Source organism: Micropterus salmoides, unplaced genomic scaffold, assembly GCF_014851395.1.
Source record: "Micropterus salmoides isolate LMB-PRFRI ecotype aquatic unplaced genomic scaffold, ASM1485139v1 Ms_hic_scaffold_14, whole genome shotgun sequence".
Classification (NCBI taxonomy): domain Eukaryota; kingdom Metazoa; phylum Chordata; class Actinopteri; order Centrarchiformes; family Centrarchidae; genus Micropterus; species Micropterus salmoides.
The window spans coordinates 9,515,045-9,529,238 of NW_024040485.1; the positions used below are offsets into that span (position 1 = coordinate 9,515,045).

The window sequence follows — 14,194 nt, forward strand, 5'->3', positions numbered from 1 at the left end:
ATGGTTCACTGTGCGCAGATGACAGTGGCGGCCATACGCGGGGGTCAGCAAGCAGCTGTTGTCATGATGTTGACCAGACAGGCAAACGGCCTGGCGACAGCTGCCTCCTCCTCTGCCGCAGCACCTGCCTGCCTGCCAGAGCACAATCACACAAATGCACACTCATGCACATGCAACGAAAAACCACTCACACTGGCATCCACATGGACCCAATGCAGAAAGACATACTAAGAACCAACATACTATTAATGTTTGGCAATATGTTTAATTATTTAATGATCAAAATTGTTATTTAATTTTCTTTCCATTGAATAATCAATTAATCGACTAATCATTTCAGCACTACAAAACATACAAATAGCACATACTTGCAGACACTCACACACACACACGCAGACGTCTTGCCATCAATCCTTTCACCACACAGAGAGCAATAATAAGAGCATGCCTCTCTGCTCTGTTGTTAGATTAGTTAGACCCGAGTCTTTATAAATCCTTTTCTTTCATTTCTCGTTACATCCACTGAGCCTCTCTCGCTAAGATGCAAGAGGTCCTCATTACACTCTGCACTTTCCTAATTGGGCTGCTGTGAGTAAAGGATTGATTTGCTCCTGATAGGAGAAGAGGTGACCACAGGAAAATGACGAGCTTGGCTGGCCGGCTTTCGATTTTTGGTGGCTATTCTCATTAGTGCTGACACGGCTGCGCCTCGGCAGCCTTAACTTGGTAACATGGCCCAGAATACTGCGTTGGAGCTCAGCGAGTGCTTTGCGGGCTCCAGGTGATTCTAACCAGGCCATGAAAGGCGCCAGCACTTGGACAGGGAGTAATTATCCCCCTTTCAGAACCACTGGCTGCACTACAGGAGAGCCCATCACAAGGGGGGCATGGGAAAGGGGCTGCGCTGGGCCAATCTGTATGGTGCTCTGGAAATATGTGTGGCGCACTTCCACATAGGCACATAAATCTGACTGAAAACTGGCATGAAAGGCAGAAGTGATTATCTGGGATAATCAAGCATTCACTCTCCTCATGTTGAAGAAAAAGGCAGTGTATGGTAATGAGGGGTGGGGGCTGGGGGGAGAAAGCCGGTGTGTGACTGTAGCAGGCTCATAATCCTCAGAATTGCTCCGTGGTCACTCCTCCAAAAATGAGTCACGGAAGCGGTGAATACACATTTAAGGAGGATTTACAACTCAGACACATTGCTAGGAGGGTTAAGCACTTGTTTTATGACTGGTACGATAAGTGGAGATATCAGCTTTTTGTATGTGTGACACTTATAACCGTGAAACCGCCTCTTTTCTTCCAGCGACGAGTTGGCTTATGTCGGAGTCATCGAGGTGTGAAATCTCTGCAGAATTTAAAGTGGGATGCATTACAAGATTCAATGAATGCTTAAATCTAGGAAATTACTGTATTTTAAATATTTATGACAAAAGCACTTTACACTTAACTGGTTTGTCTTAAAATATATCTAGTAACACATTGAAAGCAACAATCAGCAAAAATATTGCTGTCCAGCGAGTATGTGTAAGTGCGAGGAGGATGTGAGAGTGACTGTGATGCTGAATTTATGCACGAGTGTGGTTTTGAGTGCCTCCAGAGTGTCAGTAAATTTTCTTTGAGTACACCACTGAAACCCACTGATACACTTGGGCAGAGAGACTTTATCTCTCTCTTCACTCTGCAGTGTCTGGGCTCGGCCATTCTCGCATGATTAACACACCTCGATCTGGACAGCCAGGATTAAACCTATCAATCACGTAAAGCTTGGAGACAAAAAAAAAAGGGGGGGGGGGTTCGGGGCAGTAAATTCAATTGAGAGCACAGGGAGAAAATTGAGGTGAAGAAATATAGAAGGCTATTACCGGGCTATAGGGCTGTAGGAAAGTGAGGCCTTGCAGGATTTAGTTTTAGACGACTCCATAAATTCATATCAAATGACTGCAGGAGTGAAATATCAGTGAAGTTACTGTAAACCCTGGGCCTCTTGCCTTTGTGATCTTTTAGGTGGAATTGTGCTCAGTCAAGGACGCCCTTTACATGGGAAATATTAAAGTCCTCTGGATAACAAATCAACATAAAAAGCTAGTATTTTTAGTATCGCCTTAGAGAACATTTTCATCTGCGAACATGCAGCATTTCCTGTTTATCTCCTGTTGACTTTGCTGTACACATAGAGGTCATGTAGTAGGAAAACATTCCTGCTATCTGTGCTGTGTTCATTCAGATAGGCGGTGATTGTGTTTCTCTCCGCTCTGGGACCAATACTCACGTTTTATGGTTAGTTCCCCATAATTGGACACTCCGACCCCTTTGTCTGAGTGGACGATGCAGCGGTAGCGGCCTGAGTCGCCCTTGGTTGTGTTCTCTACATCGAAAGTGCCTATGAAGCGGCGGTTGTTCCAAGGTTTAGTGGCTTTCATTGGGGCCTCCCGTCCACCGATGCCCTGTTTGGAACCGAGACAAACACAAACACACAAGTGAGCCTCCAAAATGGAAAGGTTTAATAAGCAAAGTGGACTGACCTTGTGTGTTTCAGAAACTCTGGTTGAGTGTACTTGTTTGTGCGTTTTTGTTTGTGTCCTATCATTCCCATCGGTGGGTGATAGTAGGAATACATTTATCACACAGGAATGCACACACACACACACACACACACACACACACACACACACACACACACACACACACACACACACACACACACACAAAGACACAGTGGGCTCTCCCCAGCTGTCACCTCTCACAGCAGGCAGATGGGGGACATTTGTTCATTAGAAATATTTCTTCATTACTGTCATCGGGGGACTTCACTTAATGTTTGTTTTCCAGCTCCTGTGCTAATGAGGACGTGTTTGTTAAAATGATGGAGTACCTGGCAGAGGACCTTTACCCAGCGTCATGCTCCCACTGATCACATGTGTGACAGTGTGCTTAGCAGCAGAGCCGGCAGGGTTATGTCTGCCAGATGCACTACCTTTGCTGCTCAGAACAAGGTCAATTCAAGACTGCTGTGCAGCTCAGTTGTGCCAGATATAGTACACAGTATCCACAGAGCCAACATCTATATAGGTTAAGACCATACTGCGGTGATCTGAAACAACTGTAATCCCCTGCCTCCCAGACACAGAGGCCTCTGGAAATCTGGGGCCTCATTTATAAAACATAGGATTCACGTCAAAAGGTTGCGTACGGGTGAAACACAGAAAGTGCGGATTGAAGTTGTTGTTGGGGAGGTTGAAGAAACACAGCCAAAAGTGTTTGTGCCCTGGAGGAAAGGGGGCAACACTGAAACCCAAAATCAATCCTGAGTATTGACGGAGGTAAAGGGGAAGACAGGCAAGACGCACAGGATGATCCATATAGGTAATTTGTATTCAGTCGTTTGCATTCAATGCATTCAAGTTGTGTTTAAACATTTATTCACACAAACAAATAAGACATTTTCTATAGCTTTTAGGGGCTGCGTGTTCCATTGGGGTCTGTCGTGCTGCAGCTGAGCAGGAGCTGAGACTAGCATTGACTCAATTAACTGCTGCCAAGGAGTTAAAAGAAATAAGACTTGTTTTATGTGACACAAGCTGCTCTGATACCGTGTGTTTTTACAAGCAACGCATCCCATCCACACGCTGGTACAAATGTCTGGGGTTAGGGCAACGAACACGTGATAACAATCAAGAAATTATGCACTCGTATTTGCTCAATTGAGGCATCAAAAACAGCATCAGGTTAAACAAAATTTGTCCTACTGTTCACCTTATTAATGAGAATACATTTCATAACATTAGAGTATTATTTAAAGATCAAATATGATACCAGACTAAACATATTTGAGGTGTTCTTTTGCAAAGACATATCTCCGTTTGTGTGTGTGTACTCCAGGGAGTATCAATCAAACAGGTGTTGGGTTGTTCTGATATCTCCAATTTTTTTTTAAATGATCTTAAATCAGGGTTTTTTTTCTCACTGAGCACCTCTGGGAATATCAATCAAACGGCTGTTTGTTTAGTCGTTTAAGAATGGCTTTTATCTTTGTTTTGCAAGTAAACTCAATGTTTTATACAATACTAATTTATTTTACACATCTGAGTCGCAATTTCTACATTCTCCCGTCAAGTTAGTATGTATAATCAAACTCATTATTAAGTTGGTTTCACTTTTAAGCTTGAACCACACAGTAAGTACTGTTTCAACAATTATCCACAATTTATTATACCTTGCAAACTGATTTAGAGTTGTGGTTAATCTGCTAACCAGAAACCATGTTTGAGGTCTACTGTTGTGGACATCTGCTAGCCCATCAGGAAGGTGTACTGTCTACGGCTGTGGTGTAACTTACATTTGGCCCTATGTAATTAGGGTTAAACATTTTTAAAATAACCAAGTAATCCTGCTTCAGCATTGTTTTTGCTACACTCTCTCTTTTACCCAGCTATTTGGATCAAAAGAATGTTTTATTGAGAAAGCACAATTGTCACGGTCTCTACAGTGTCATGTTCTGTGATTCTGATTGATCATCATTTTATATTTAATTTACCATGTGTTTTACTTTTTAAGTCTCAAGATGGTTGCCAACAGCAGTCTCCAGATCACACTGTATGGTTGACAGATGCTAACATCTGGCCTGGGTTTACTTGAATAAAACGTTGATTTGGTAACCATTCCAGTTCTGAAAAATATCCCCTCAGATCAGACATTGATCTTATGTATTTAACATGAAATATTGGACCTGGTGGCACAACAGAAGCACTGCTAAATCCAGATGAGAAAATAACATTCAGACAATAGGATCTTTTCAGTACACATTCACTTCCAGAGAGCCAGGTTCTAATACGGATTCCATCTGATCTAGTCTTTGATCTAGAGTGTAGTGAAGTACAAGGAAAATGGACCTCACCTGAAGCCAGAGGCGGAAATTGTCCCTTTTGCGTCCATTGACGGTGCAGTGGAAAGATGCAGTCTGTCCGGCGTTGACCTCCACTCCCTTTATAGTCAGGAAATGAGGTGTGTTCACTATGAAAAAAGTGCAAATATTTGTCAGACAGCAGCAAAAGTTATATGCGATTACATGCTGAGATGAGGGTTCAACTTCCCTAATATGGGTTTGTACTTTATAAGAATTAATCACCAGATCTGGGTGCTAGAGCCGCCACTTAACGCCTCCATCAAGTCTATGCCAATCTATACTCCTGTGTCCACAAATTTCACTTTTATCCACTTCGCTTGTGCCAAGATTTGTATCTATAATTGGAGAACTGAGAAAAGAAGGCTTGAATGGATACTGCTCTTTATTACACTATCTGATACCCCTTGGTGCCAGAGGCCAGCATCGCTTTGTGAGGAACATTGCACCTAAATCCTTAAAATGAGACACCAGAGGCTGATCTTGCACCTACCAAAAACCAATTTCCGCTGTCTCTTAACAGCATCCTTTCATTGATTGAGGGGATTTTTCCAAAAGCATTATTCTCTTTTCCAACTGTGCTCATTATCAGCATGCTCACTGACTAGGATAGTCCACAGAAAGCAACTTATGTAGAACATTTTTGATTAGTACAACTATTCTGCATAGAAAAATAGGGCAATTCAGTGGAGCGACCTTGATTCGAAACAACCAAATCTCTAAAGACCTGGCAAAAGCTAATTCTATCACTTTCATCATCAAGACTTTCACTTCTACTTAATATTGTATAACCTCGTCTTTGAACTACACCTCCTTCATAACTGTGTCCTGTCAATCCATCCAGTGCCAAAAAAGACAAATCTATTTTTCCTCATTGCTAATGTCTTATTTAATGATGGAAGGAGAGGCAGACCACCTAGCGGCATAATCACACCTTTGAGCTAGATATTCCACATGGTCGTATAAATAGAAAATGAATTGGCTGTGCTCCACTGAAGAGTTGCTCTGATCACCCAAGAAACCCAATTGCCTGAGTAGGTTATTGATCAACTCACTTTTACACATTTTAAACATAATCACGTCGCAAGGCGTCATTGATTTCCTCGTATACATTCATATTCAACACCTATCGCTATACAAATCCATCTTATTGACAAAACATTTGCAGGAATTCAGCTGCATTCAAATGGTTACCAGGTCATTAGCGCCTAACAATCAGAGCTTGATACTGAAGCTATGATGGGTAGAGTGAAGTAAAATCAACTGATGAAAACATGTGTGGTATTGATTTTGACTTAGACTGTGGAGCGTGAAAACCTCTCAGTATAAACTTTCGGCGTACCATATGGACTAACGTCACTCTCAGTACTCAAAAGCATGCAGCGATGAGGAATCCTGAAGAGCCCTCATCCTTGTTCTCCCACAGCAGCGGCATATCCCAAAAGCCGAAGCAGAAGAATTCTAAATATGCTAGTGATTACATGTTCATTAGCTCCGCAGCGCACTCTGAAGTGCTTGTACTTATATTCAGCAAGGGTAGCAGAACTCTGAACATCTGAGAGATGAGATGCTTTACTGAATATCCTCAAGGGAGGGGAAGAATAGTGGAATCCAAACACAAGCAGCAGCATACTGTGTGGCGGCATTTGTTTTTCATCCCCCCCCCGCCACTATTTCTCCCATCTCTCAAAGGACAGATTTAATACAGCCACTCTAACATTGAATCTTGAGCACACTTCAGCATGTCATCCGTATGCTCATAAGTCTTCAGGGAGCTGGGAAGAGGGAGGTTTACACTTTATATTGACTGTAGTATACTTTTTGAAGGCCTTTTGTTTGACTGGGAGGCCTTGAATAGAACAACGATACAGGTATTTTTTTTTTGGGGGGGGGGGGGGTGTCATGGAAAGGACAATGACTCTTTGATGATATTCTTTTATGGTGAAGGGAAAAAAGGACTTACTGCACTGGTGGCCCTGGACCACGACGTCTTTGATGGCCAGCAAGCCACGCTGCCCTGAGGTTACGGCTTCAAACACAATCTGAGGAGGAGAGAGGAGACTCATAACACCAATGATAAATGGGCACATGTCTTCAAATGGCACTTGAGTGAGGCTGCCCGTGTGCACAGAGAAGTCCAGCTCCTGCTAATGCGATCTGCTCTTAGTTGGTCACACAGCTGCAGGCCACCAACATTATTTCCACAATATGTCACAGTTTGATCGGTGTTATGACATGCAAGTGTTAAATTAAGTTTGAACCTTGAGAAGATTAGTACACAGTCTGTGACAAGCACATAGTGTATGAGGGGTGAGACACACAGCAATCTTTAAGGGGTCAGTTCCCCCAAATTTCAATCATTTGATTTTAGAGATTTTTGCCCACACCCAAAAACAATGTAAGAGAGTGGAATTTTGTTTGTGCACTGAATAATGCCATTATGAAACTTTCCAGGTTTGAAAAGATGGAAACGTCTTAGCTGGTACAGACAAACACCTATAGCGATGTCAATCTCAAATCCAAAGCAATTAAATATTTAAACAGGCTTTTTGATCAAGTGACGTATTAAACATATTCCATTACTTCTTTTAATTTTCAATCTAAACAGGTCATATGTTAGCAAGCTAATGTTAGCTTGGTCAGTTGGTTCACTTAGCTATTAGAAGGTTTCATCTGGAAGATTCTGGGTGTATATATTTAACAACTACCGCAATCTCTGCATAAGAATTAGTTTGTATAGAGCAACTCCTTTTCATCTTGTGATGCATACATTTTACTTAGAAACCATTTTGATGATTATAGTTAGCCTTATGAACAGCTAGTGCATATGGCTACTGGTTACTTTGGATAATACACAGACCTCACTGTTAGCTATTTTTATTGTTGACAGCATTGTTGGCACTACTTTCAACTAAAGAAATTGTCTGTATAAAACTATTAAGTGAGGTGGAATTCTTAGAAGTTAATACCTCAAAACCTAAAAGAAAATTAAACCAAAACTATCAGCATGGATAGAAGCTAAGGGTGAAAATGTGCATTTTCATAATTTGAGTGAACAACCCTTTACTGCAATTTTAAAGAGTATTTCTTCCACAAGAAGGGGCTGCTGTTGCATTTCACAGTTGCTCTGCATCTAGTGTTACTTGGTTGACATGTTTGTGACAACATAAAATCTGAACTCAAGTACAACTGTGCTGTGTAGGACTAACATGAGACTATTTTAAGGGCCAAGTTCTCCTGCCAAACAAATGGTCCTAAGCCCGACAGAGGGCGTGTCCCAACAGAATGTCAGAGTTATGTACTTGCTGGTCTGCAGTGTGATAAAAAGGGAAACAGAATGCCAGTCCCTTCCCAAACCCAGGGTGTGGTGCAGAGACCCATTACACCACACACACTCAGACTACACATGTTTTGAATGCCATTATTCCCTAAATATAAGCCTATATCTTCCAGTGAATGGTAAATATTAATGGGTATGTTCCATATATGGTCTCACCCAGAAACGTAGGTCCTGCTAGTTGTAGCTAGGCTGTACACACATACATCTCTTGAGATTCCTTTTGTAGCTTAGGAATGTGGAGGCGCAGATAGTTACCATTGTCATCTGGGAGGCAGGATGCCTTCAGATAAGGCTGTCTAATTATAAATTTCTTTTTTTGTCTCATGAAATATGAAAGTGAATGTCTCGGGCGCCAATTATGGCCTCATTACAGGCTAATTTAAGGGAAATTAAAAGGCCAACCACTCCATATATCGCCACCAGACAAATGAACTAGCCCCCGCTCTCTAATTGAAATCCTTTGTTTGTGCAACAGACATCAGTCAACCTGCCTAATAGCTGTGATATAATTGATTCCAACATCAGTGATAGTGCAGTGCATAATTGGGCCTGACCCACAGAGTGAAAATATTCACATGGGACGAAAGCTGTTGATGTCACAGGAAAGTTCACCATTCTCATTTGTCAGTGAGTCAGACAGTGAACTAAACATTCAATGTCTACATCACCGCACTGGCTATCCCTAAGGGACTTAGCTAAGTACTACATTACAGCAGGATTGATTAGCTCTGCCATAGGTTCTACTGTATTGAAATCGAGATAGATGAGGACATTTGGGTTTTTCCCTCTCATTGGTGCACTGCAGCATATCAGGATAAATAATGGGTGCTCATCTTATGCATACAGTCGTATTTTGAGGAGTATGAGCAGAACACATTTAGATTGTGCATAACATTTACCAAAAAGTAAACTGTTTTGACAATGTTCAGTAGTTTTGGAAATGCAAGACAATCTCAATTAAAAGTTTTTAGGGATGACCTGACAGAAGACTAATTATCAAAGGCTGAAAGGCTCATGATGACTAAAAGCCTTACCGGTAATTAAAAAATAATTTTCAAGTATCAGGTGGCTTCCCTTTGACAATTGCGTAGGCTACTATGCAATTAAAGATACCTATAATTAGAGACATGTTGTTAATTAGTGACAATTTCAAGCATTGGTCTCTCTTTTCTTGACTGAGAGTGGTGCTAAGATCATTACCATCCTTGCATTTCCCCATGTTGTCAGTTTGGGTCTGGAACTGTTACAAACAGAGACAGAACTTCTGCCGGGGTTTGAAAGGCACCAGATGCTGGGAATTTCCCTGAAAACACTACAAAGCATAACGTCATTTTGAGCTTAAACGTTCACACCACCAACACATACCACCTTTTCATTTTCACAACCTGTTTCTGGCAGTGCCCTACAACTCAAAGTCTACTGTTTCTCCATCCAGACAACAATACACAAATTTTGTTTCCTGGCATGCACATAACACACATGATAGCCACTTGAAAATCAATTAACAAATGACTTGATGAATGAATGAATATTAGTTTATGCCAGAGGGGCAAATTATTCTGTATTCTATCCTGAGAATTAATAAAGAAGTAAAACTGAAAGTTTTGAAAATAAAAATGCTGTTGCAGTACTCATTTAAAAGTCACCATAATGCCACCATAATAATTTTTTCTGGAGGAGGACCCCAAGACCCCCAGCTTTGGCTTTGAATCCTCATGATTTTGGAGATCTCAAGGTAAAAAGTTTGCACAAACAGCATGCCAAAATGTTCAACCCTCACTGAACTTCACTTTGAATTCAAAAGCAACACACTGTTTTGTTTAAAGGTTTAGATTGGTTTGTGGCACTGAAGAATCAGCTGAAGTCAAGGTGTCGGAAATAAAAGCTGAGCAAAACCTTTTATTTCTTCACTGACAGTTAACGCTTAGAGTTGTGGTCTGCACAATGAATGGATGAATCCAAACACAACAAGCTGTCTTTCTACTATAGACAGACTCCTTGAATCTTTAAGTGTCTTGAGGCAAACTAAAAACATTTTACCAGACTGGCTTTGCATCATTACAGTATGTCACACAAGGTTCACCATTCTGTCAACAGTGACTATTAGTGGTGGCTGCAGCACACTCTGTCCTTCTCAACCGCTGCCTTCCCCCCTCCTCTCCCTTTCCTTTGTCCATGTGCCTCTCATTAAGGCTCCTATCTTGCATTCAGCAGTGAGAAGCTCAGCGGTGTCCCTTGTTAACTAAGTTATCAGGGTGGCTATCATGAGCAGGCAGGGGGACTCCCCTCAGCTCCACTGACCAGCTCTGCCAGGCCATAATGAAATAATTCACCAAGGGACCATCTCCCATTGGGAGGTTAAGGGGTCTCTCTGCATCAATTAACATTTGGTGGACTCACGGAACAAGCCCTGGGAAGCCTAAAAGCCAGGCAAGTGTGAAATCACCTTGCCCTGGATAGCAGTCGTGTGCACTGGTAAGTGAAAATGAGTTTTCAGAATTGGGAAAAGAGAACGGGTTCGGATGGAAGAGAGAGAGAACAGCTTACCATGGATACCGAGGTAGCCTCAGAAATCAATAATCGTAGGTGTTTTGAATGGGCTATTGTGCGATTGTTTGGACCTTCTCAAATAATAAATGTGTCTCGCTCCACCCAGTGAACAGGCTTTAATGACTTTGGCTTAACTATAAAGGCTGCTTACAATGAGCAACCTAGTTCTGTGATGAGACATTATGAAAGAGAGCTGGATTCAAACTGCGCTTCCTCACCTGGTAGAAGTTGGGCCAGTAGGTGCTGATGGCCAGCTCAACCTGCCCCCAGGAGCGAGTAGCTGGACCTGACACGTTCCAAACAGGCATCCCCATGGGACTGTTGTTTTCTTTGATATAGACATTTAGGTGACCTGGGTGGCTGTTGTCTCTGCCTCCTATATAGTAGTGGAAGGTTACGCAGTGGGTGTCATTCTCCCTCAGCTGCGGTGTCAGCAGTAAGGCCTTCTGACCTGCAAAGCGTCCTGACGTGTTCGCCATCATGAAGGCTGAACCTGGAACGTGGACAAGAGTTTTATATCATGAGTTTGGCAAGTTTTATCCTTATCCAACCGGCAAGTCAAACAGCAACATAACTTGGTTCTGTTGGTGTAACATAACAGGAAGATTCCCTAGACAAGAATGAGATTATTACCAGCAATCAGGTCCCAAGGTTCACCAGTAAATAAAAAAAATGCATAATCCTATTAGAGTATGCAGAAAACAGGTGAATTACTGTGCTGAGACATTTCCTATTAGCGCTGAGAATTGTAGCATGTGACCCTTAATGAGAAAAAGCTCTTATCTTTGGATTGATAGAAACTCTCTAATCATTATCATTCATCAAAATACCCCCCCCCCCCCCCCCCCAAAAAAAAATAGACTAATCCTACAAATGCTTGATGTTTGAGAAAAGTGTTGTTCTCTCAATGACAAGAGAGAAGGGAAATGATGAGAAATCAATACGATAAAATCTATTTGCCAACCAAGCCCCATTTAGATTTTATCGCTTTGGTTCAATATTAAAGGTTAATCTAATTCTCTCCCCTCTTGCCAATAAAACACAAGTGAGAATTATTATATTGGCAAACTTTCAAGGAGATGCAGAACACATTCTATTTGTCATCATCCTATTTAGCTTGGCTCGGTAATGAGATGGCACAAATCGTAACAGCATTTGAGACACAGCCAAAAAGACATCTTTTTGGAAGTGTGGTAATAACTGGAAGGCACATTTTGCTTAGAGGTGAGACAAACAACCTGTTAGCAAAAAGCTCTTTTCTACTGCATGTGAGGCAGAACTGAACCACAGTGGATGTGAATCTTTGTCATTAAATTTAACATCTGGTGATTCACTCAGATATGGTGTTAAAAAAGGGTGAACAACGTCAACTAAATCAGCAGGGTTGGTCCCTGAGTGTGTCAGCCAAACAGCCTCTCACAAAACCCTATTTGTTCCATCAATGACTCGAGCTTGCCCACTTGTCTTGTTGTGCTGCACTTGTAACGCTCACCAATTCCATCTGTCTCCAGCTTCAGATAACGAGTGGGGGTTCTGTCATGTTTACACAATGAAACAGGAGGAGAGGGAGCAGAGGAGGAGGAGCAGTGAGTTGTGATGGCACAGAGTCAGCCTCCTCAGCTTAGTTTGTCAGGTAGTAGCAAGTTGTTATTTTAAAGGATCTCAACACGGTTTGGGTCATATAAACATCATATCTTATGGGGGCTGTATTTTAATATGAACTCATAAGTCTGACACATAAGTGAAGCCATGAACACAAAGCATGCAAGTGTATAAGGTACAAGGTTGTTTATTTGTCATTATACAGCACAAGGTTGTATAAGGGAACAATGTTTGTAGTCCCTTCATGCTACACACACATAACTTAACCTATAATTAAGCATATATTAAAATATGGTAACATATAAATAAAATAAACTAAAACATGTTTGTGCCACAAGTAGAAAAAAGAATATGTGGTCCAGAAAGCGCACTGTATATCTAACTTATAATAAACTGAGGCTTACTTTTGCCTCTGATCAATTCTCATTGGTCAAGAAAAAAAGAACTTGCTGAGAATATTTAAATACTATATTATAATAATTATGCAATGCAAATTGTTGACCTTAGAAACAGTAGTTTGACAAAAAAAAAATTCACTCAAGGTCCACTTACTAGCTTTTTCCAGGGCTTTCAGCTACACTTTGGTGGTCTTCTTCAGCGAGCGTGCTCACTTGTCATGGAGATCTCACAGTTCTACTCAGAACCACAGAACTGTCTCCATGACAACTGAGCAGTTCCAACATTCCGTACGTGGATCACATGATGACAACCGATATATCGCCATGACAACTGAGCAAACTCCATCCACTAAGGAGGAAGACTGTGGGATGCGGCTAAAAGCCCAGAAAAAAAAGCTTAATAAAGATAAAACTGTGTGTGTGTTTAAATAGTTTGTTTGAGAACATATATTTCCATTTGTCTATGGCTAACACTGGCCCCTTTGTGTGGTTTCACTGTAAGTGTGTGAGCATTGAAGTTTGATGCGTTTCATAATACCTCCTTGTGTTTACTGTAATAAAAGGCACTTTTACAAGTTGTGATTAGCTATTTATGATTGTGGCTTTCCTGTGTTATAGATTTTCCTGCACAGCATGATCACTCTGTTATGATTCACTTTTGTGAACAGCACACTGCTGTTCTCCCAGAGCTTTTTAATGTATTATTCACTTTCAGTTTGTCTCTGATTCAAATGATGAGGCTAATTATTTTTGAGGCTATGCAAGAAGTTGTGTATGGTACATAGAGAAGGGCAGGAGAGGAGACGACTTTGAGACACTTGTTTGTCCAACCTCAATCAGGTGCCTCTCTACGAAGGCTCTGAGGTCTCTTTAATAATATTCAGCCATCTGCTCAGAATGTTTTTGTTTTTTCCCTTTGAGGCATCAGCAACCCTTGGTGTGATGCGAACCAGCACTAATAATAAGCTGATGAATTGTTCAGTTGTACCCCATGTTACAAAGACAAAGAAGCTGGCACCACTGCTTTCCTCTATGATTAAAACAGGCTATTTACTTTTTATTTAACAGCCACGTTGTGACAGTGTTGCACAGAAGATTTATGCGGAACAGTGCTCTTTGTTGGTAATTAGAGATGAACATATCAGATCCCTCAAGTGGCATTTGTACATTTCTTACTACCATGTTAATGTAATATTAATAAAACAATAGGTAGAAAGCTTAATACAGTGGCCGTTTAGTATTATAGTGCAATTACTTGATTGAAATGCATGTAAATATTAGAACAGGTTGCAGGTTGCAGAACTACTGGGACCACTGTCAGCAGTTCGGTCTTCAAATCGTGTTAATTTGGGTCAGTGAACTGGAATACAACAAGGGCAAAAAATTGTTCCTTTC

At 41.3% G+C, this 14,194-nt stretch overlaps 1 protein-coding gene across 13 annotated transcripts in view; it reads right to left on the bottom strand.

Moving 5' to 3' along the window:
- The window catches only part of LOC119901824 (receptor-type tyrosine-protein phosphatase mu-like), a 154,778-nt gene that overhangs the window by 94,155 nt on the left and 46,429 nt on the right, over positions 1-14,194 (bottom strand). For all 13 annotated transcript variants that reach the window (XM_038717517.1, XM_038717518.1, XM_038717524.1 and 10 more), the window contains exons 3-6: positions 11,018-11,292; positions 6,873-6,951; positions 4,904-5,019; positions 2,279-2,453 (exon numbers count right to left, since the gene is read on the bottom strand). In XM_038717517.1, coding sequence (XP_038573445.1) covers positions 2,279-2,453; positions 4,904-5,019; positions 6,873-6,951; positions 11,018-11,292 — 645 coding nt within the window. The remainder of the gene's footprint in view (positions 1-2,278; positions 2,454-4,903; positions 5,020-6,872; positions 6,952-11,017; positions 11,293-14,194) is intronic.